Source organism: Aythya marila (assembly GCF_965140915.1).
Source record: "Aythya marila genome assembly, chromosome: 26".
NCBI classification, from domain to species: Eukaryota; Metazoa; Chordata; class Aves; order Anseriformes; family Anatidae; genus Aythya; species Aythya marila.
Genome location: NC_139067.1, coordinates 5372280 through 5395253, shown reverse-complemented (window position 1 = coordinate 5395253; position 22974 = coordinate 5372280). Strand labels below are relative to the sequence as shown.

Here is a 22974-nt window from a genome sequence, read left to right as displayed (position 1 = left end):
TGCATCCTGCAGATATAGATGCAATAGCAGATGAGAAGTGTTGTTTTGTTTGGTTTCTCAGTGTACGTTTTCCAGGAAGGAGTCAGATGGCCAGAGTTATGCAAACCAAATGGATCATCTTTTGTTTAGAGCAAAGAAAAAGTCACTCATTTTTGTGGCGAAACACAAGCATTCTCCAAACAAAATAATATCTCCCTGTAGCCAGCCTGGCCAGCCATGAGTCCCCTCTTGAGAATCCAAGTCTGATAAACTTTCTAGAGAGGCATAGATTTGATGCAAGTTAGGGGTGGGTAAGGAGAGAAACAGAAACAAAAAGCTAATGGAATATAAGTAAAAAGCAGCGTTTTTTTTTTTTTTTTTTTTTTTTTTTTAGTGAATGCTGGCACGAAGCATTCTTTGGCTTTGGCTGCCAGTGTTTGGCTGCAAAGGAGAAAACAAGACATTGGTCTTCATTCTCTTGTCATGTGTGTACTGAGACATTGTCATTAATTCATGGGAGTTAATTATATCTTCATAAATCAGGGTGAGAACAGCCCCAGAGTACCACAGGGCCAGACTCACCACTGCTATGCATCTTCCATGCTCTAGCAAAGTAAGTGGGAAATGCTCCTGCTTTGATTTGGTAACTCCATTGCAAAACTCACCATGAATCCAGTGTTATACTGTAGGAGATGTGTGAGGGGCATGCATTATATCACCATGTTGTCTGTCAGCCTCTCTTTTAGTGAGGAAGTCATCTTGTAGATGATGTGGAGCTCACAAAAGAATAACCTGTGCTAAAAATGTCCACTGTTAATGTTTAGCATAGTGGAAATGTTAGAAAGTGCTCTTGTACTGAGGGTGTGGGAAAATAGGAATAATATACAGTACTTTCCAGGCCAACAGCAGGAGCAGGGATCTAGAGGGATCACAGAAGCTTGAAAACTGCTCTCAGTAGCTGAGCCATGATGCAGAAGTGCAGCCTATTTGTGAAGACCATATGGCTGGCTGAAACGTTTCATTTTCAGCTGTTTGCCTGTGTGTTAAACAGTCCTTAACAAAATAACTGCTGTGGGCAACCCAAAAATTCAAGTGTGTGTATATAGGCATGGGATTTGCTGGAAGCTGGAAGTATAAGGAAAACTTCAGCAAAAGCTACAACTTTTCATTACCGTTTCATTTTTTAATGGAGTGTAAAAAAATAAACATTCCCTAACCTGCCTGAGGAAATCATTCTTTATTTTGTTGCCAAAGCAAAGAAACACACCACTATGAAATGGAGATTATAATGTGTGATAGGTATTGCTAGAGCAATATTCTTTCGAAAATTTTGCATTCAGTGAAAACTTCCTATAGGAATGTCTGGGGGAGAAGTCTTGGCATGGGGAATCCTGTTCCTGCACTGAGGGGACAAGCTCTTGCAGTCTTTAGCTCCTCTCTTCTTTATGTCTCATCTGCTGCAGTAAAACATGCTGTGTGACCTTGCTTCTGAGTGAACCCTGCTGAGCTAACTGCTGAGAACAGGTCCAGGATCAGTGGTGCTCCACTGCCATCGCGTTAGTAATTATTAGACAACATGCATGTGAACAAATTTCTCAGCATCCAAGAGAGAGCAAGGCTTACAAATGATGCAGAAATTTCTTTCAAGAAGGTTACCATGTTCTCTTTGTCTTATGTCTCTTCATAGCTTTTCCTTTCTACTGGCACCTTACATGGAATTGTAGCTTGCACCATTTTCCTCAAAAACAAAACAAAACAAAACAAACAAAACAAAACAAACAAAACAAAACAAACAAAAAAAAAACCAACAGAATAGCTCAACTCTTCATTAGATTGCTAAACAATTTGGCTAAACTTTCACCCTTGCTCCTTTCCATCCCCTGTTGCAATCAGCAATGCCAGCTAGGCACTAAGCACTGTTTCGAACCTTGCTTATGTTACCCAAGTTATGTGCACTCTGGGAAGCTAAGTGTACCATGCAGCTGTGAAGTGATTTTTATTGGTTAGAAACCCTGGCATTGCTTTCTGTATTTCAAACAGCAAAGCAAGATGGTGACATTCTTTTCTTTTGACATAGTGTTGTAGAAAGAAGGAATCTTCTACCCTGCAGTATGTAGAGATGAGATTCACAATTTGGACTGATGATGGTATTTGAATCTGCCAGGAGAAGGGCCTTCCAACAAAATTAAAATTTTATCTGGAAATTTTTAGGAAAGCTGATAATACTTGGTAACTGGTCTCATTTCATATCTATGTAGGCATATCTATAGAAGACCCTAGAGGTGGCTATAAATGCAGCTGAGTGAAAGCTTTCTGATGCAGTGACATACTTCCGTAAACTGCTGATTCAGCAGAATCAACTCATTCTGTAGGAATGTTGGGTTTCCAGCCAGAAAGAAAAAAAGAAAGAAAGAAAGAAACCAGCCTCTCTGCCTGTTTTTCTGCCAACCTACCTGATCTCTAGTCAGCTGGCAAATGGGCTGTGAAGTTCCTTGGGATCCCCATCTCTCTGTGACCAGAGATAGTATAAAGTTCAGTTTTAAGTCCTCAAAAGGGTAGTAGCTTATGTTCCTGTATCTGAGACAATCTCCTATTGATATAATGTATACATATATATTCACTCTGCTTTTAAAACTGTAGCATAATTTAGGTAGGAATGTTTCAGTCTGTCTTGAAATTGTGAAATTTTCCATAATACACAGTTTTTTTCACACAGCTATTTCTAGTTATATGTAATCTCTTGCAGCTACATCCAAACATCCTATAGAGAACAGCTGTGATGTTTACTTTGAACATGTGAAAAGCTTTGGGTTTCCAGTTCTGTTGATGTGTGGCATTAGGTACTACAGCAGCACACAGCAGCTGCAGAAATGGTGAGGGTGTTGCTTGCAGGATGTGGCTGGCAGGCGGTGCTGGGCATCAGATGCATTGAGCCCTGCTGTAGAGTGGTGTTACCTCAGAACAACTACTATGCCATAGCTTTTATCCCCTACAGAGTTTTTCATCTTTTTTATGCATTAAGAGTGAGCAAAAACATTATTCTAAACTTTGTCTTTAAGGCCTGTGTTACTGATCTGGTAATAAATACTAGTCTCTCTCTCTGTCTCTCCCTCTCTCTTTCTCCCCCTCTCTCTGTTTTTCCCAGATGAGAAGCCTTTTGTTGTGGAAGATACCTACTTACTCTGCCCGGCACCTGTACTACGAGAAGTTGGCATGTATGTCTTTTCTACATACTCAAATATTTACTTCACCTGTGGGAGAAATGATAGTCTGCCTCATCTTACTATGCTCTCATTCTTATATGCATCTAGATCTGACTGTGGCTCTTGTGTTTTACATTTGAGGACCTCATAGTTTCTAGACTGCAAATTTCACACAGGAAAATTTAAATGCTATTTTAGGTTACACAGGGCATTATTTGCCATCATTGGTCAGGGTTTATCAGGTATGGAATGTCTGCGTGCTAAAAACTGGCTACAGCATATTTTTACTGCTGGTATCAATAGATTTAGAGGCTCTGTTTGAAACTATCTCAATTGAGGGTAGATTATTAATGGTTCATATGACTGTAAAAGGACTTCTGATAGAGTTTCCATCAAAAGTCCTATATTCATATTTGTCCTCCATCATATTTGAAAAGTCCAGCAATCAGACGAAGTCCCTGGTGACTGGAAAAAGGAAAACATTACTTCCATTTTTAAAAAGGGTAGAAAGGAGGACCTGGGGAACTACAGACCGACGAACCTCACCTCTGTGCCTGGCAAGATCATGGAACAGATCCTTCTGGAAGCAATGTCGAGCCACATGCAAGACAAAGAGGTGATCCAAGACAGTCAGCATGGCTTCACCAAGGGCAAATCATTCCTGACCAATCTGGTGGCTTTCTATGATGAAACGACTGCATCAGTTGACAAAGGAAAACCGACCAATGTCATCTACCTGGACTGCTGCAAGGTCTTTGACACAGGCCTTTGACATTCTGGTCTCCAAACTGGAGAGAAGTGGATTTAATAGGTGAACCATTGGATAGTGGATAAGGAGTTGGCTTGAAGGTCACACCCAGAGAGTGGTGGTAAATGGTTCTATGTCCAAGTGGAGGCTGGTGACAAGTGGTGTCCCTCAGGGGTCTGTACTGGGACCAGTACTGTTTAATATCTTTATCAGTGACAGAGACAGTGAGATTGAGTGCACCCTCAGCAAATTTGCAGATGACACTAAGATGAGTACAGTTGATACTATACAAGGAAGGGATGCCATCTGAAGGAATCTGAACAAGCTTGAGAAGTGGGCCCACGTGAACCTAATGAGGTTCAGCAAGTCTAAGTGCAAGGTGCTGCACCTGGGCCAGAGCAATCCTGGATATACGTACAGACTGGGTGAAGCTGAGAGCAGCCCTGCAGAGAAAGACTTGGGGGTTCTGGTGGATGAAAAACTTGACAAGAGCCAGCAGTGCGTGCTTGCAGCCCAGAAGGCCAACTGCATCCCAGCATGCATCAAAAAAGGAGTGGCCATCAGGGGAGGGAGGTGGTTGTCCCCCTCTGCTCTGCCCTTGTGAGGCCCTGCTTGGAGTACTACGTCCAGGTCTGCAGGCCCCAGCACAAGAAGGGTGTGGAGCTGTTAGAGTGAGTCCAGAGGAGAGCTACAAAGGTGATCAGAGGGCTGGAGTACCTCTCCTATGAAGCAAAGGCTGAGAGAGCTGGAGCTGTTCAGTCTACAGAACAGAAGGCTCCAGGGTGACCTTATTGCAACTTTTCAGTATTTGAAGGGGGCTTATAAAAAACATGGGGAGCAACTCTTTGCTCAGTCAGATAATGACAGGACAAGAGGAAATGGTTTTAAATTGAAAGAGGGGAGATTTGGATTAGAGGTTAGAAGGAAATTTTTCACTCAGAAGTCAGTGAGGCACTGGAACAGATTGCCCAGAGGACCTGTGGATGCCCCATCCCTGGAGGTGTTCAAGGCCAGGCTGGATGGGGCCTTGACCAACCTGATCTAGTGGGTGGCATTCCTGTCTGTGCAGGGGGGTTGGAGTTAGATGATCTTTAAGGTCCCTTGCAACCCAAGCCATTCAGTGATTCTGTGACTGTATGATTCTATGAAAAGGATTTATGTGCATGAACAGACGTTTCTCTCTCTACCATGGGAATAAAGAGAGGGAGAGCCAGTAGGGACAACATAATCCTCTTAATGACAGAAAAGCATTCCCATCTCAAAGGTGGAAAGTTTGTATTGCTGATCCTAAACATAAAAAGATTCTGAATTCATCCTGGTTTGCATTTAATTCCTAACAACAACCTTTTACCAGAAATGAGTTGCCCAATCTTTGCTTTTCTCTGGGATCCACAGTCTACTCAGCTGTGCACCTGACAGTTACGACTTCCCCTTTGCAGATAAAGAGAGCTCCAGACTCATCAGAGGGCCGATGTGCTCCTGGTCTCTCTGTAAACAAGAAGATGCTTAGAGAGGAGGGACTAACTAGATATTTTAATACCCAGGTCTAGCTAAAAAGTGAACAGCACTTAAAGATGCAAGATGTTTCCTCACTATTATACTGTATCTATTAGTATTAGAGGTATACTTCTAGGCTTTTGTAATCAAAGACTTAAGATACAGTATTCCAGCAGTAAGTAGCATTCTCTAAAATCAGTTAGGAGATCAGAGACAACTTGACAATACATGTGGCTGAGGAAAATATGATACACTTTTATGTGTATACTGTGCCTATGTTCATCATGGGGTTTAAAGAATGCAAACTTGAAAGAAAGCTACTTGTGCTGGCAGATTCTGGTTAATCGGCAGTTGTGAATTGGAGTGCAGGGGTGAGAGCACCAGCAGTGTGAATTAGCCTCTAGGAAAGTCTTTTCTGTGTATCAGGAGCCCAGATTCCAGATGATGTTATCTATCTGAGAATTGTGAGCTGGCTGGCCTGACTTATTTCTTGTGTCTTTTTTCAGGGAAGCAGCTCTTCAAGTTAGTATGAATGACGGTCTGAGCTTCATCTCCAGCTCTGTCATCATCTCCAGCACACACTGTGTAAGTTCTCATTCACGTGCTTAAGTAAGATTGTGCATTCAGTAAGATGGTGATACTTAGCAGAAGTGTTTGTTACACTGGTATTAGGGCTCACGAGTTTAGGACTTGTTTGTGTGAAGGACTTGTTTCCCTCTTTTAAAAGTGAGCATGTGTGTGGTAGTTCAGTGTTTTCTGTATTGTGTGTACCATAACGTGGCAAAGCTCTCATGTCTTCAGTAAAAAACTCAGCCTCTGTATCTGCTGTAGGATGCACAGACCGGAACATAACTAGCATGGGTCTGGATGTATCTATGCCTGTTTTTCTATTGCACAGTGAATGAGAAGCAAGTCTTCTGGCTTTTTTAGGTAGTCTATTTCTTCTGTTTCCTTCACAATAATGGTGCCAATGGTGAAAGTCACACAGCAGTTGTGATTGCACCCTTGGTCTAGAAACCAGCATGGTTTCTAAAAATAAAAAATAAAAATAAATTTAAAAAAAAAGCTGAAGTAGCTGGCTTAAACTGAGTTCATGTCCCTTGGTGTCAGTAGTGAATCACTGTATTCTTTGTTCTCCAGTGATAAGAGGTGAAGGACAATGAAACCAGTTACAATTCATGGTATTGCTGAAGATGCTGCTTCTGCTATGTTGTGACTGTTGGGAATAGATGGTTTAAATGGCTTGCAATAAGGGAAGTGGTGGAGGATTTTATTTTGAGCTCAGCACAACCCTTCATATTTCAGTGTATTCAGCTTTATTTGTCTGCAGAAAGACAAATATGTCTCCCATACAGAGAATTGCTGAGTCTCTGCTTTACTTCTCCCATGTACTGTATGGGCACATATTTTTTTAGGAAAACTGGGTAATCTTGCAGAAGACCCAAAAATCTGTCTATGGTCAATTTCTTTATTCCCTATCCAGTAAAGGTGTATCATGTTTCCATAGATGATAAGTGAAAGACCAAACTGTGTAACAGCCAATCACCAGCAGTCTTATGTGGTCCACAAAAGCTGATGCACAACATGAGGGAAAAAATCTTTTGTGTCACTTGATCTTGATAATTGTTCAACAATGACAAGATTGTAAGGAGAGACAGTTTACAGAGCTCACATGAGGACTTAGACTCTAAAACATATAAAAACATCTTTATGCCTTAAAAGAAGGGTATTTATCTTGTTAGACTTTAATTTTTTATTTCGTCTTCTCTTTGCTCACTGGCGAAGACGTATTTGTGCTGTATGTTGGTAAATTATGGGAATACTTCCCTGTGTTTTGTTCATGAGGTAAGACCAGGGAAGAATTCTTAGAGAAAAGTTATTCTTTCATGATACTTTTTCTTCTGGGGACTGAATTATTTCCAGGTTACAGGAGATGGAAACCTGGTTCTTTTTCTATTGTTTTAATGGCTGTAACATTTTTTTCCCCAGAAATGCCTACAATTCACAGCAGTGCTTGCTAGTCTTTGATGCATCCAGACTGGGAAATAGGCTTTTCAATAGCAGCTGGAATTCAAATACAGTTCATACATTCAAACCTAGAAGAAGCGACATTTAGTAGCTGCTTTGAAAACTGTTTCACAGGCTTCATTAGTTGAGGAAGTTTCTTTAGGGTTAACAGGCATTTCGTCTTTCTAGCAGGTTTTTTGTTGTTGTTGTTGTTGTTGTCTTTTAAGTTCTTTTAAAGATAGAATTGTTTACTGAGACTACAATTCCCTCTTCGATTAAGGTTACAAGAGCACAAATCCAAAATACTCACCCGTATGCTAAATGTGCAGCAAATGACTTGCTCAGTCGACTTTGGACCTTAGGTCTGTTTGTTTGAAGATCTGCAGTCAAAATTGGACCATCAGAAAGCTGTAGAGTCAAGTGATGGTAGCAAGTAGGGAAGAAAGCAATCAAGCTCCCTTTGCTGTCTACAAGCTAGCAGTGGTTTGGCTTTTGCTTCCATACTACATTTCAGAAACACTCAGGTTTGTAAAGAGCATAAAGTATAAAAAGTGACCTTTCCAAAAAGCGTCTTACATGGCAGTTAGCCGTGGTTTAACACTGCAATCCACTCTCCCATTGATGCCTGGTCTTTGAACCCCAGCCTTATTGCTCTCCGGGAATTTACTGGGGGAAGGTACAAGGCAAGGGCAAGCTTTAACAGTTCTTTATTTTCTTCCACAGTTTGACAACAAAACCTTTCTATGCAACATTTAAATAATTAGGAAAATTTTAAGACAGTATATCCCATTTTCCCTATAAACAATACCTTTCCTTTTCTATGATCTATCCACTTCAAGGACTATCTGGAGGTCATCCAGGGAAGCAGAGAAGTCCGTAACACACATTTTTTTTTATTTTTACAAATGCTCATCCTTCTCCATCTAATTTGGACTAAAGAGATGCTGGGGTCTGTATTTTATGGAAGTCACCCTTGTTAAATTTCAAGCCATGAGAGCATTGTAAGGCTATCTCTGGTGAGCAGGTAACCAGGCTTACCTGCCCATGAGTTACAGCGATGGGTCAGCAGTCTCTGATGGGAATCTTTTGCCTGACAGCACTCTGTAAGCATTAAGTAACCTTATGCTTTGCAGCAACAGCATTTAAGCAGGAAGAGAATCTAGTCCACAATACCAAGTGATTAACTATTTCCAATACTTCATTTTTAATGCTATGACCTAGCTCAAATTAATGTAATGAGCAACTACTTTTGATTAAGAGTGTAGCTGAAATGGACAGCTACATTCCCAGTGAAAAAAGACAGAAAATGAACTCCCGGGTCACAAATAGATATCTGAAGATCAGGAGAGATAGAACGTAGATGTCTATCCATCTAATAAGCATTTTTTATCACACTCGCTAGCAGTAATTTTAGGATAAGATTTCATGCTAAGAAAGTTGGGCAAGCTTCTCACAGTTTAAATAGCAAAGTGATTTTATGCTAGCGTAGATCCTGATCTTTATCTAATATCTAAAGCCTCCTAGGAGCAAGACAGCTAAATAAATATAAGTTTTACTGAGCTGTGAATACTCTAGAAGAAAGAAAACATTTTTCATCTTAGGCAAATAGGTCACTTCTTGGCAAGAAACAAGAGATCAAGGCCTTTGCCTTTTCCAGAAGCATATATGGCTTCAGTGCTGTAGTTCAGCAAGCCCTAATTCTCCTGTGACGGCCAGAGGCAGGGAGAGAAGAGAGCTTAGTACTTCTGTGTTCACATTGTGTTTTCTAACACCGAGAGCCAGCTGTTGAAAATGGGATATTTGTATTTTTTGCCTTACTCAGTGCAAATGTTCCTGTGCACTTGTCCCTTTTAAGAAATGTCACAGTTTTGTGTCTTTGAATGCAATAACGCACATCCCTCTCTAGTACATACAGAAGCGCTCTGGGAACAGACAGAGCTTTTGCTTAAGCCCATATTGCCAAACTGAAGTCATTATTTGCATTTTTTCCACTTGAGGTGTAAAATCTGCTACAGCATTTCAACGTGGAGAAAATGAGAGCAGGTTTGGAATGAAGGCATACGTAATGACTGATTTCATCTCCTTCCTGGTCTGTTGAGAGAGAATTAAATACCTCTCACTTTCCAGCATTAAGTGACACTACTTGTCAAATCTGTCAACACCAAATTAGACCTCACCGGTGAATGCTGTTGGCTGTTTTTTTTTTTGTTTGTTTCTTTTTTCTTTTTATAAATGAGACACACGTACAGCTGAAGCAGCTTCACAGCTTCTACCTGTTCTTTCAAATGGGGACATATAAATGAGCAGATGGAATCCATTTGCCTGGAATGAATGTGCTTTGAGGGACTTCTTTTTCCCAGCTTTCTGATTCCTGAAATGTGGCGATCTTCAAGGCTTGCAGTCAAATAAATAAATAAATAAATAAATGCAAAGAATGAAATAAATTAAACTGCATGGGCTCTGTTGAAGCCTGCCTTTGGCTCAATTGCTTGTGCTTTTGAATATCAGCGTACAGGCATGATGGCATATGCTTTTATACCCCATTTCCATGGGTATCAATAAAATTGCTCATTTTGGTTCCCAAAATAAAATTGCCAGAAGTGCTTAAATTCTGTTTTTAAAGTGAATATCCAGGCTGTCATGGTTCTTCACTGCAATTCTTTCCTCTGATGAAAGGTAGTTGATTTTTCAGTTAATAAAAGAGAACAGAAGGCATTTGTAAAGTAACTTTTGCTGCAGAAGATCTTCCAGCGTTTCCATTTTAAAGTACATTTTGTGAAGGCTTACAGTCACATAAATGTGATTTTTGTTGGATCACGTAGAGCAAAGTCATCATTTAAAAATAAGAATCAAAATTCCTCCAAATTGGCCCAGTTGTTTTTAAGCCCAAGGTATGAAACAGTCCATAAGAGGTCTTTGGGGACTTCATTTTATTTTTCTTCCTCAGGATCTTCAGTATGAGTTTTCAAAGGCAAGGGAGTTGATTCACATACGTGAGGCCCTTTAAAATCCCTTGTGGTGAGTATCAGTCTGGAATTGGCCGAGGCACAAAGACTCATTAGCCAACAAATGAAACTACAAATACAAGGTCTTTGTGATAAGTCATTTTATATAGAATTTCATAGCATTCCTTTTTGAATCAGCACAAAGAATGCATATCCCTGAAGAGAACAGTGGCTTTCAGGATGATAAGCGCTTGTGAACAACACTTCACAGTGCTGGGAGAAAATTGTTTTGATCACATTGCTTCTGCTGAGAGCTGGATGTTCCCAAGCTGAGCTGTGAACCCAAGCATGCACACCTGAGTTGAGAGCTGATAAGGCTTATATTATTGGGCTCTTGTAGCAGCAAGGAAGGCTTGGTTGCAATATGTTTGTCCAGCCTTTCCCAGGGTTCAAGCCTTCTGAGACTCTTTGCAATAGGAAAATAAATAAATAAATAAAAACAAAAAGATAAAAAAACAGGTTAGCCAAGGAGAATTGCTCTGCTTTGCTGAATGAAAGTCTTCCTTCCACCCTCCCATTAGTTTCTCAGGAATTTCTGAACTTTTCAGAACTTCCTTTGTTCTGGTTTGTCATTATTTTGGCTTTTGTGCTGTTTGTCTCTAAGTCTTTAATAGGAAACCTGTCTGGACCATGCCAGATGTACCCAAAACAATGGTGTCAGAGCCCTGTCAGAACCTGGTGACAGAATCCTGTCTGTCAGGGTTGGAAAATAAAAGCATTCTGGAGAGAAACAAAGGGTATTGCACTGACTGCTTTGAGAGCATAAAGCAAGCTGACCTCAGTTAGTCATGTATCCACAGTGGGGTAGGACTGGAGCATACACTTTCTCAGATGATCCCCAAATGGTGATGTGCAAAAAGAAGCACATACTCCAGGGGGATGAAAATGGGAGGGCTGAAAAAGGATTTTTGATTGTTGGAAGAATGCAGTGATTTCTGTTCATCTGTCAAAAAAATTAAAAATGTAAAAAATTTTAAAAATGGGCCAGACACAGGAGCTGTTGTGGTTAGGCAAAGCATTTGTTTTGTTAAATTAGAGAACACAGATGAAACCCTCTATCAGAATAATGCTACCTGTAATGAATGAAGCCTGTTTGTGTCCTCTCTGTGGACGGCCAATACTATTTTTTATTCAAAGATTTTGCTAACTGAACACCCCAGACCAAGGATTACTGGCTGGCTTTTGGTAAAGCTGCTAAGAGTGGAAGGTTGGGTTTATTTCAAAAGCAAGAGGGTAACACTGTGTAAATCAGGGTTTGCAGAGAGAAGTTTAATCCTACCCTCCACTAACTTTTGTATTACCCAGTTAAACTAAAACAGGGCTGTCTTTGAGCATAATTTAGGATAGTATTTGGCCTGGGCTGTGAGACCACTGGCAGCAACCCCACCAGAACAAGGGAACCGCTGGAATGAGAGTGTTCTTAAGGTTGGAGACAATGTGCTGTTTATATGCTTAGCTGGGGGATGAGATGCTAGCATGTCAAGTATGACAAAGCTCAGCTGGCTGGAAGTGTTTGATGAATTTGTCTCTTTGCTGGCTTGGTTTTTCAATATCTGCACCTCTTAAAAAGGTGCAGATTTATTTTTATTTTTATTTTTCCACATGAAAGCTCCCTGTGGGGGAAGCTCTCCCTCTCCCCCTCCCTTCATATGATGAGCAAAGAGGCTGCATTATTACTGCATTACCTCAGCAGAAGAGAGCAGAAGTGTGCAGGGACATCCAGGTGACCTCTGCTGCTGGAAGAAGGAGCTAAATTGCAGCCTTGAATGCTGAAGCCTGCAAAGGCCAGGTGGATGGAAGGGCAGGGCCTTGCTTCTGAAGAAATGTCGTTAAGGCTCCAACATCATGCTGGCTCAGGGAGAAGCTGAGCTTGTCACCCTCTTGTGCTTTTGAACAAGGTCATCTCTTCTGCGTAGAATCCAGTGAGAATTAAAAAGCCTACCTCTCTCCAGCCTGTGAAACCAGTCATTGACTGTTTGAGCCAAGATCTTGAGAGGAGACTGCCCTTGAAATACTTTTTAGGAGGCTTGTGGATGTATTCCGGGCATCCATTTTGCAGCTGGATCTTCTAGTTCTGAGTCTCCAGGAGCCGTTTTGATTACAAATAATGTATAGATATCAAAATTCGCCCCTGTTTGACTTCATCACTTAACTCAATATGAACAGAGGCCTTGTCTGGGGGACATCACCCTCCTCTCCAATCCCACCTTCTGCTAATACTCTTTTTTATTGGATGTCACACTTATGGATCTGGCTTGCTCCATGTGCCATGTAACCACAGAAGACAAAAAGAGATCCTGCCCCGCCAGTAGCTTATATATCCTTGCAGAAAGACTATATGTACTTGAAACACTGCAATGCTTTTGCTACCAGCCAAATGCTCTCAGCCTTGCAGTACCTTGGAAAGACTTGGATCTCCCAGGATGGGCCAGTCTGTCTGATGTGCAGGTGCATGAGGTGCCTTTGGTCACTGCTGCTGAGGTCTCTGTGCAGTGTGCTAGCATGGGCCAAAAGTATCTGGTGGCTAAATAAAGCTGTCAATGACAGGGCTTCAGAAACAATTGGGCATGCTTAGATATGACTTTACAGTGCATAAATGCTGTATTTTCATAGACCATGAAAGACTGAATTCTTATTCTGTTTCCTCAGAAAAAAATTCTGAAATTTTTATTTCCTTTAAATATTAGTGGTGGAGTCACCATCCCTGGAAGTCTTTAAAAGACATTTAGATGTAGAGCTTAGGGATATGGTTTAGTGGGGACTGTTAGTGTTAGGTCAGAGGTTGGACTCGATGATCTTGAGGTCTCTTCCAACCTAGAAATTCTGTGATTCTGTGATTCTGTTTTTTTGTTTGTTTGTTTGTTTTTGTTTGTTTTTGGTTTTGTTTTAACTTGACACGTGACTTTAGTGGTGTGAACACCGCATGCATTGCTCTCATTTGCACCTCTGAATGCCTGGAGAGTATACGCTGCAGTGGTTTTCCCACTGCTTGGAAGAGAATCAGCAGGTGATGGCTGGTGGAGCTGAGAAACCTTAAGAAGTGATTTACTCCTGTTCCCATGTCAGGAGTTTTCTGAAGAACTGAAAGGAGAAAGTATTAAATGCTGTTTTATGAATGTGTATACATGCAGATGTTCACAGGGCGGGTGGCACACCAAGCATTGTCAGGAAAGGGAACATACAATAGAGGAAATAATTTATGAGGCAGCATTTACAGGCAGGAAGTCAGTCCTACTCTGCTGACTGAAGGGCTGTTGCCAAGTTTTTCAGTGCAGAAAGAAAGCATTTCGGAGAGAAGCCAGGATGGGAATTAAAATAAGTCTTTATTCATTTTCTAAAAGGCTCCCAGAAGAGCAAAACCACTAATGACCTCTTGCACTAGCAACTCTCGGACTCAAAACTGAAAGGGGGATGAAAGCTGCAGGGCTGCAGTGACCATGTTAAACAAGTCTTCCTGAGCAGCTCTGATGCCTCAATTGGAAGAGCAATCCCCTGTAACATCTGGTGAGAAATATGTGGTGCTTCTCTGCAAGAAGGAGAGATACCCACACATGAGGTGGGAGAACAATTCTGTGGCAGGATGTGAGTCTAGTGATGATTGGAAGTTGTTTTTATTTGCTATGTGTATACAGTTCATTATGAATGTCTTCCTGTGTCACACCCAATTTCTTCAGGAGGAGAGCTCAGGGAATTGTCCTTGTAAAGAGGAGAGCCTTTCAGCTGAAGAAGGATGTGTTGGGTCAGGGCAGTTCAGAGGAGAGGATGCTTTTTTGTGCAGTCTATGCAATACCTAAACTGACCTTAGTCTAGTATGCCAGGGTCCTATCAAGTGCTAATAGGTAACAACTCTGCCTTACTGGAGATGCTGGTGCTGTAAAATCATTCCTGGATGGGGAGATCTCAAGTTGGTCAAGCACATTGCCAGGCAGTTAGTAACCTGGAAGCCCGGAGGGGATTTGGTGTCTGGAAGCTGGGCCAAGCTAGCCCTGGTCTGTGGAAAAGTGGATTCTTGAAGCTATACCCATAGAAGTGAATGGATGTGGTGGCTTGTTGCACCTGACAGCATTCTGGGGCAATGCACAGGCAGATCAGAGAACTGGTAATCTTATGATGGAGCAGTTCTCAGTAGCAACCATGAATAAATGGCTTGGGACGGTCAATGAGGGAATACGCCTACCCTTCTGTAAAGAAATAGTCTCTCAGGTCCCATGTTTCCAATTGCAAGGATGTAGGAGACGTTGAAGTCAGCTGGAAAAGAGATTCGAGTCTCTGAACTTCAAGAGGTTTTGCTTTTAACCAAAGGAGGCTTTTTACATCTAGATACAACCTCTTCCTCCCCCCCCCCCCCCCCCCCCCCTGCATTTTTTTTTTTCTCCTGTGGCTGTTTGAAAGACTGTATGGATTTGGTCTTTAAATATAGAAAAGAAAATCAAGAAAGTACTGCAGGCTTAGAAAAATCTGATGGCTCCCTTCAGTGAAGTTTTTTGTTGTAGATGTGTTGTGTTTTTTGTTGTTGTTTGTTTGTTTGTTTTAATTTAAAAGCAATGTGGTATAGTACTAAATCAGGTTTTTTTCAATTGTGACTTTGTTCTGGGATACACAATTAAGGTTCTGCTAGTTACCAATGTTCCAGAGTCTGCATGCAATTAAAGTGCATTTACTGTTGTATCAATAGAGTATTTATGAAACTGCAGAGTAAATTTAATGAGCACTTTCCTAGGCCCTTGACCTGCATGTATATTATTAGATTATGTGTTGCTCTGTGGAAACTCCAGTGCACAGGATTTCAGGTTTGTTTCTAAAATAAATCTCTCTTAATTGCTTTATGCTGCAGATATAATAGGTAGTGTACAGTTTTGCTAATACAGGTCACCCTGAGAGTTTAATCAGCAGAAATTATTTCATTTTAATATTGCTACATGGGCTGTTTTGTAATGCCCTGAGGTGTGGTAGGCATTTTGAAAACAGCATGTTCCTATGGTTTTGAAAATAGTCTGATGTTTTTTAAAAAATTCATAAGAGTCCAGTACAATGGGGATGGGGGAAAAATGAAAGAATTGAAGTTTTGAAATTTTTCAATTTGGGAACATTAAAATAATTTATGGATATGCAGACCCTTCTCCCGTGACAGTGCTGAAATGAACTAGAAAATCCATGCTATATGTACAGCATGCTGTACATGCTGTGTGCATGTACACCTCTGGTATTGAAATACTATTTAACAGCATGTAAGTTGAAACAGAACACTTTGAATCAGTGCATTCCAAACAAGTATTTTATTTTATTGAAATACTTCTCTGTTGAAAATGTGATTCCAATTTAAATCAAGTTTCAGAAGGAAATTTGTCCCATACACATCTTGTTGTGTAGATCCAGCTGGCATTGTCTTACCTTTGTCCAACTCATGGCAGGCTGCTTGTGACAGCCAGTGAGGAACATCTCTTCAGCTTGGGGGGATACATGAGAGTGTTAGCTCAAGTAAGGTGCTCCTTAGATTTTTTATTTATTTTTTAACTGAACTGCGTAAATGTTAAACATCTCAGACATGCACAGAGATAAGGCTGTGATACACAGAGCTGTAGTGTGCTGTTTTCCTTCCTTTTATGCCTTGCAAAGAAGTAAACCCAAATCAAGCCATAAATGTTTGATGTTAAAAGTCTAATTCCACAGAATTTTGCCTATTATTCCAGTTGCTATTCACCTCCTGAAATGGATTTAGCATCCTTTTGTTAAGGACTGCTGTCAGGCACACATGGAAACCAAAATAACTACTTAGGGTTCACCTCAAAGACTTTGTTTTTCAGATACAACTGTCAGGGGACAAGAGATGGCTGTTTCACAGTAGGAGCTCCTCAGTCAAAAAAGGAACATCTACAATCAAGCGTGCACTATCAGGGGGAGCACTCAAGCCCCTGGCATTGTTTAAGCACAGAACCTCAGATGCTCCAACCACTGCCTGTGGCTGTAGGTGTGATTACTGAGGTGCTCATCTGCAATTCGTGCTGAAGGTTCACAGGTCAGAGGCTCAGCATCCTTCACTCTCTGCTGCTTCCTGCTGCAAGGCTGTTAAAAGCGTGACCCCTGAGGTTTGATAAGCAGCAGGTGATGGCATGACTAGTGCAGAACTGAGCAGCTTGCAGTGACATGGAATCTTACCGCTATTTTCAGCCTTTGTTTCAGAACAGATGCCTTGATAGTGAAGTCCAGGGGTCAGAGGCTTTATTTTAGAAACAGTAAAAGAACTTGGAATATTTTACTAAATGAGATGGGATGTCCCAGTGAACGAGTAGATGAAAGAGGGTGAAAATCTTTGAACCTCAGCACCTCTGAGCAGGGAAGTGCCTGTCATCTGAAGGATTTTGAATTGAAGAGGGAAAGGTCTTCAGTTCCTGTCTGCAGGGTTTTGTCATGTTGTATTTTTTCATAAACTGTCGCACCAGACCTTCTTGTATTTAATGCAGGCTCCCAGATGCAATGCCTTACATTGCAGGACTGGACACACATGAATTCTACCCTTACACACATGAATTCTACCCTTAATTCTGCCCTATCTGCCTTCAGAAGTCTTGGTAATGCTTCTGTTTAGCTGATAACTTGTGATTGTTTCTTCTGAAGGAAAAGTTCAGTATATTTTCATAAGCATAAACACTGCAATCAGGGATTAGACGACTGTTTTTGCTGACCAAAGATCTTCCCTTGAAGCAGAGTAGTTATTACTTCTCCTTCTCACCATGTGTTTGCTCTGTTTGGAGTGTGAACTTTTCAGGACAAGGGTTGTCTTTTGCTCTGGGTTTGTGATAAAGTGAGGCTTTGCTGGTGTTTATGCTGTGCTGTAAAGCAAATAATCTAGGATGCTGGAAAAATCTTTTGTAAGTGTGCTGTCATCTTTCAGGTGTGAAAGGAAAGGATGAAAACAGATCATTGCCGGAGGACTTCTCGTTTCACAGCACAGTAAACTTGGAAAAAAAAAAATTAGCTGAAAACACTTATACTGGGTGACCTAGAACAGGTGTTTCTTGCACTTCCCTTTCTGAGCTTGGCTCTCACTCAAACAACTTCACATAGACATCAAAGAGGCTAGCATTACAGAATAGTGCATTGAGTAAGTTTTCATTTCCTTTTAGAAAGTAGACGAGAATTTTATACTAAAAACAAAACAAAACAAAAAAATTCCTATATGTGTGTTAAAATAAATGATAGACATCAGTTTCCATTGCAGTGATGGGAGAGTTCCCAAGAGTGTCTGGAAGAAATTGAGAATATTTCCTTTACAACAAAAGCTGCCTGAGTCTCTCTCGTGTGAAAAGGCAGAGTCATCCTTTGTCATCCCCTCGTCTATTAAATAAAGGATGTTAAACCTGTTTCGCCTTTCTCTCTGGGGAGAAAAATCTCAGATTTTGGATGCTCATTTAAAACTATAAACAAGATTTTGTTCTTTTCCTGCTAACACCTCTGAGTGCTTTCAGCATGTTACTGCTCTTCCCACCGAGAAAATGTAAAAAGATTGTACTTTCTAATGTACAGGGCACTGGACTGGGATATAGGAGACATGTACAACTTCCATGTCTCTGGAATGACAGCAACCATGTTGCTTTGCTTTGTAAAGCACCTAATGTTTCGCAGCAATAAGTGTCATTGAGTTATTATGTGAATCACTCTGAAGGGAAGCTTGGCTATGTGGCTGTCTGATGGTGTGCCACTGTGCCCAGGTAGCAGAGCAGATGTTCCTGCACTCCTACACAGAAGCAGTAAAGTTGTCAGCTTTCCAGCCTGCCTGGGAGGTGACATTACCAGGTTGTGTGGTGGCCTTAGGTCCTCTGCTGCAGTTAATGTTTGGGAAGGCTCTAACATGGTCTGCTGCACCGTATGGGACTGACAGACTTTCTGTAGTCCTGGAAGCAACTAGCAGACTAGGGAGCATCCACTCTGTTTGCTGGAGTAGTGAGTACAGAGCCAGAACGAAAAGGCTTCCTACTTTCCAGTGAAGTCGGTACGAGACAGGACTAAATAATTTTACTGAACCCAGCCATGAAGGCCTATTGAAGCCAAGAACTTGTTGCAGTTATTTAGCAGAAGTCCATTCTACTTAGGCATACCATGAAGTCAGCACATTTAAACACGTGCTTAAAGTTAAATCCATTTACTGCTGTGGTAACAAGCATGCATGCTAATCACCTCCCTCTCAGAATAAATCAATGATGTGTTAATTTGTCAGCCATAGTACATGAGCACATTTAGTAGATGTACCTATCATTGCTCGTGAATGTCAGTATTTAAAGCTTTCAAGGGTCCTTGCTCTTTGGTGTTGTTAATCCAGTGTTACCTTTCTGAAATATCTGTCACATAATGCAAATGCCAGTACAGTAAAGTGAGAAATGAAGAAATAAAATCTTAAACAAAAATAATTAAGATTTTAACATACACACACATACACAAAATAAATAAATAAATAAATCTCTATTTGGTGCATAGTAGCACGCTCTTTTATTTTTATTTTTTTGAAAAGACAACGAACTGATTCATGTCAGTTTTCATTAGAAGCACCATGAATGTCTAAGAAGGAAGAGGGGCTTAGAATCACAGATTTTGTCTTAGCTTTGCCTCTCTGCATGACAGCATTCCTGCTTCCTGCAGCAAAATTTTAGGAGCTTGGTCTTAAGCAGCAATCTCTGTAGGCAACAGCAAGAAATGTGTCCTCTGGAAGATGAGTCATTTCCTCTGTGGCATGAGTAACCCTGGAGTGGTCATCCCTGTTTGCTGACTCTTAAAGAAGTGTGCATGCACCTAGTTTATACTGATCTCTTTCTCATAAATAGGATCTTCCCAGGAATTGCTTCTGTGTTCTAGGAATGTCTGTCTTTGGAGGACAGCACACATCTGAATGTTTGTGGCTAGACTTAATGAAATAGCCTATGCCATTTATTGGATCACACCTTGCCAACCCTCCCCTCTTCCCAATTGGAGTACCTACAGTCCAAGACATGGGCCAGGTTTCTCTCTCGTGACAAAAGATTTCCCCCATTCTCACATCCTACCACATTTCAACAATAACTTCAGAGTGAAAGAATATATATATATGTGTGCATGCACACACATCCATGAATGAGAAAAATTCCTCTAATGTTTCTTGTTTCACATTTCTTGATATCTTTATATTTTACAATATCATCCAGAGATTGTTTTCCATTGTTCTTCAACTGCCAGCAATACTTGCAGTATTTTCTTGGCCTTGTTGGACTCTTTGGCAGGGTAAAGAAGGCTTCAAGGCACAGCTGCCTTGCTTTCTCAACCAGTTTACTTATTTCAAAGTCTACATGGCAGAGTTTTCACATGTGAAATGTGTAGCACATCAAAATGTCATTTAAAGAGGCTGCTCTTTTTCTTGTATACTGTTTCTTGATACAGAATCAGAGAATCACAGAATCACAGATTTAAAGGGGTTGGCAGGGACCTCGAAAGATCATCAGGTCCAACCCCCCTGTCAAAGCAGGTTCCTTAAAGCAGGCTGCCCAGGTAGGCATCCAGACAGGTCTTAAATATCTCGAGAAGAAGACTCCACAACCTCCCTGGGCAGCCTGTTCCAGTGCTCCATCACCCTCACCGTGAAGAAATTATTTTGCATGTTGGTGCAGAACTTCCTGTGCTCCATCTTGTGACCATTACTCCTTGTCCTGTCCCCACAAACCACTGAAAAGAGGTTGGCAAAATCCCTCTGTCTCCCACACCTCAGGTATTTATACACATTGATGAGATCCCCTCTCCGTCTTCTTTTCTCCAGGCTGAACAGACCCAAGTCTCTCAGCCTTTCCTCATAAGGAAAATGCTCATAAGGAAGATACAATAGCTAGGCATTTCAGAACAATGGCTCCAAGTTTTTTCTTGGTCTTCAACAGCTGTCGAGAAGCGCGTTGCTAATGTATTACATTTAGCTTACATTTGGCAGAAGCTGTAACAGGTACCTTAGCTATATAGCTTTTCTCAGTTTTTCATGTGTAATGGAATTTTAGGCTATTGATCCACAGTGGGCACAAGCACCAGTTTTATCCCAGTGTGAGTAGACAAGGTAAGTCTCAATGGAAATGTAGTACTAATTTCAGATAACTCTGTGTTTAGGGGCTAGCCACACTCCATCTCTGTAGATATTTCACAGGAATTTCTGTAATTTAGTATTAAAGTTCTTCTTTGTCTTTAAAATGAAAGTTGTTTCCTTGACCTGAATTCACAACCTTTACTTGATAAGTGTGTCAAGCACAACTCATTGAATTATCCCATAGTTCAGTGTTTCCAAGAACTTTTGTATTGTTCTTCTGAATGTTAATTAAAAAAAAAAAAAAAAAAAAAAAAAGAATTAAAACAGACATTTCAAAAGTCTTCACCAGCCCTTTTTAACAACCAGTTTTAAGACAGGGAGAAAGGCTTAAAAATGTCAGTGGAATTTTTGCAGACTATGCTAGCAGGAATAGTTTCCTTCTTGTTTATTATTCAGCTTGGATAAATGGCACTTTCCATCTCAGCAAAGTTCTAGCTGTATGAAACTGTAGATAACACATATAATGATAGCTAAATTATAGCAGAAACTGACAATATAAAAATAAAACAAAAGCAGAGTTCAGGTCACTTTGATGATTTTAGTGAGCTTTATTATGTACATATGTGTTGTCCTAGTCTGACTTGCTGGGGTTTCCTCAAAGTTCACAGCAGTGGCAGTGCAGTTAGAGCAAATTAAGATAGGATTTATAGTTCGTGATTAAGGTTCTCAGTTAGTTGCTTTAGTAGCCATGGCTGAGCCCAGAAAATTAGTTCATTTCTGTCTGGAATATTTTGATCTTTGTTCAAAAACAAGAAAAGGAATTAAAACCAACCCCAATTTTTGGAGGGAGAGTCTGTTTTTGATATTGGAAAATGGCTCATTCCTGCAGACTTGCCAGGCAATACTGGCATTAGTGACAGGCATTACCTGAGTGAGAAATGTAAGATTTGGCAAATCAAACCCTTCCAAGTTCTCTGGACTGTTTCACTGCTGAGAGACACAGAACACCAGTTGGCCACACCAGCTGCCTGCAGAGATCCAGATGTAATGTAAATGGTTCTTTGCAGAATGTCTCAAAAAAAAAAAAAAAAAAAAAAGGAAGAAAAAAACAAATTCCATTAAAAGCCAGTTAAAAGGCTACCTTCACTTGCCTTGTATTTTTGCAAATTGCTTTTAGGGTATTTAAAATGACAAAATTAGTTTCAATATAGGGGCACAGGGGGCAGGAAACAATTAGACATCAAAAGCCTTCCTGATTTCATGGCAACAGAGAGTCAAGATCATATTTTCTAAAGTGCTTAATATCAGCAGGTTCCACTTCACAGAAGATGGATGTTGCTTTATGCTGTCTGTCTAAAGGAACAACACCAAGTATACAGCTCTGTTTTCTCAAATGAGCTTTTATTTTGTATCAGGGTCCAGTTTCCATTTTCAGAGGTGCCTTGAGTGAATTCTTTTCTTGTGTGGACTACATCTATTTTATTTCCAAGTGTCAAAGATCAGGTTGTGTTGATCCAAGTTCTCCAGAAATTTCTTCTGCACCAGAAAAGGTTTGGAAAATGCTCTTTGATTGTTTTTCCATTATTCTTACCAGTTTGGTATGATGGGAGATCATCTGGCCATTGAATTACAGTGACTTAAGCAGGCACCCAATTTTCCTATCCTACAGGTCAGTCTGCTCTTGAATGTGTACTCAGTATGGCTTGGTGATCTTGACATTTGGGTGGAGTTTTTTTAATGTCTGTCTCTTACATCAAGAACATCTCAAACAGGATTAAGTCAGGACTGCCTGTTTGCTTATCTCAGAATAGGATGATATTGGGGAGACGTGGTATAGGAAAGCTGGCATGCCTCAGAAAACCAAGAACATCTGTTTTGGGTTAAATCTAAGCAACAGGAAATAATGAACTTTTGGTTTTGATTGCTTTATTGAGGTGTCCTGTGCAGCATTTTTGATTGTTAATTGATATCAGAGAATACAAATGGGGGAAGTATCCCTTAGAAAAGAAAGGATCTTCCAGGGGTAATGGCTTCTGCTGTGGAAAAACCCTGAATATTGTTGTGACAGTGTATGTGTCCAAATCTGCTCGAAATCAGAACACCGCTGCTGACCATCCACCAGCCAGATGTAGCCCCATTCACTACAGCCCTTTGGGCTCTGCCCTTCACTACCCAGTTTAGTATGGACCTGTTCAGCTCACACGTGGACAATTTCACCAGAAGGTTGCCATGAGGAATGGTACTGAAGGCCTTACTAAAATCCAGAAAGATACATCCAGCACTTTCTGTCATCCACCAAGCAGGTGATCTTATCATAGGAGGAGATCAATTACTAAAGCAGGACTTTCCCTTGGAGAACCAATGTTGACTGTGTCTGATAAAAGCTTTGTTCTTTAAATGCCTTTCAATATACCCAGGAAAATCTTCTCCATAGCTTTTCGTGGGAGTGAGGTTAGATTAACAGGTTTGTAGTTCCCTGGGTCTTCTCTCATGCTCTTTTTGTAG

General features: G+C 40.7%; 1 protein-coding gene across 1 annotated transcript in view; it reads left to right on the top strand.

Annotated features, from left to right (window-relative positions):
- The window catches only part of ANTXR1 (ANTXR cell adhesion molecule 1), a 120040-nt gene that overhangs the window by 43368 nt on the left and 53698 nt on the right, over window positions 1–22974 (top strand). Inside the window, exons 11-12 of the mRNA XM_082779569.1 lie at window positions 3125–3194; window positions 5934–6012. Coding sequence (XP_082635695.1) covers window positions 3125–3194; window positions 5934–6012 — 149 coding nt within the window. The remainder of the gene's footprint in view (window positions 1–3124; window positions 3195–5933; window positions 6013–22974) is intronic.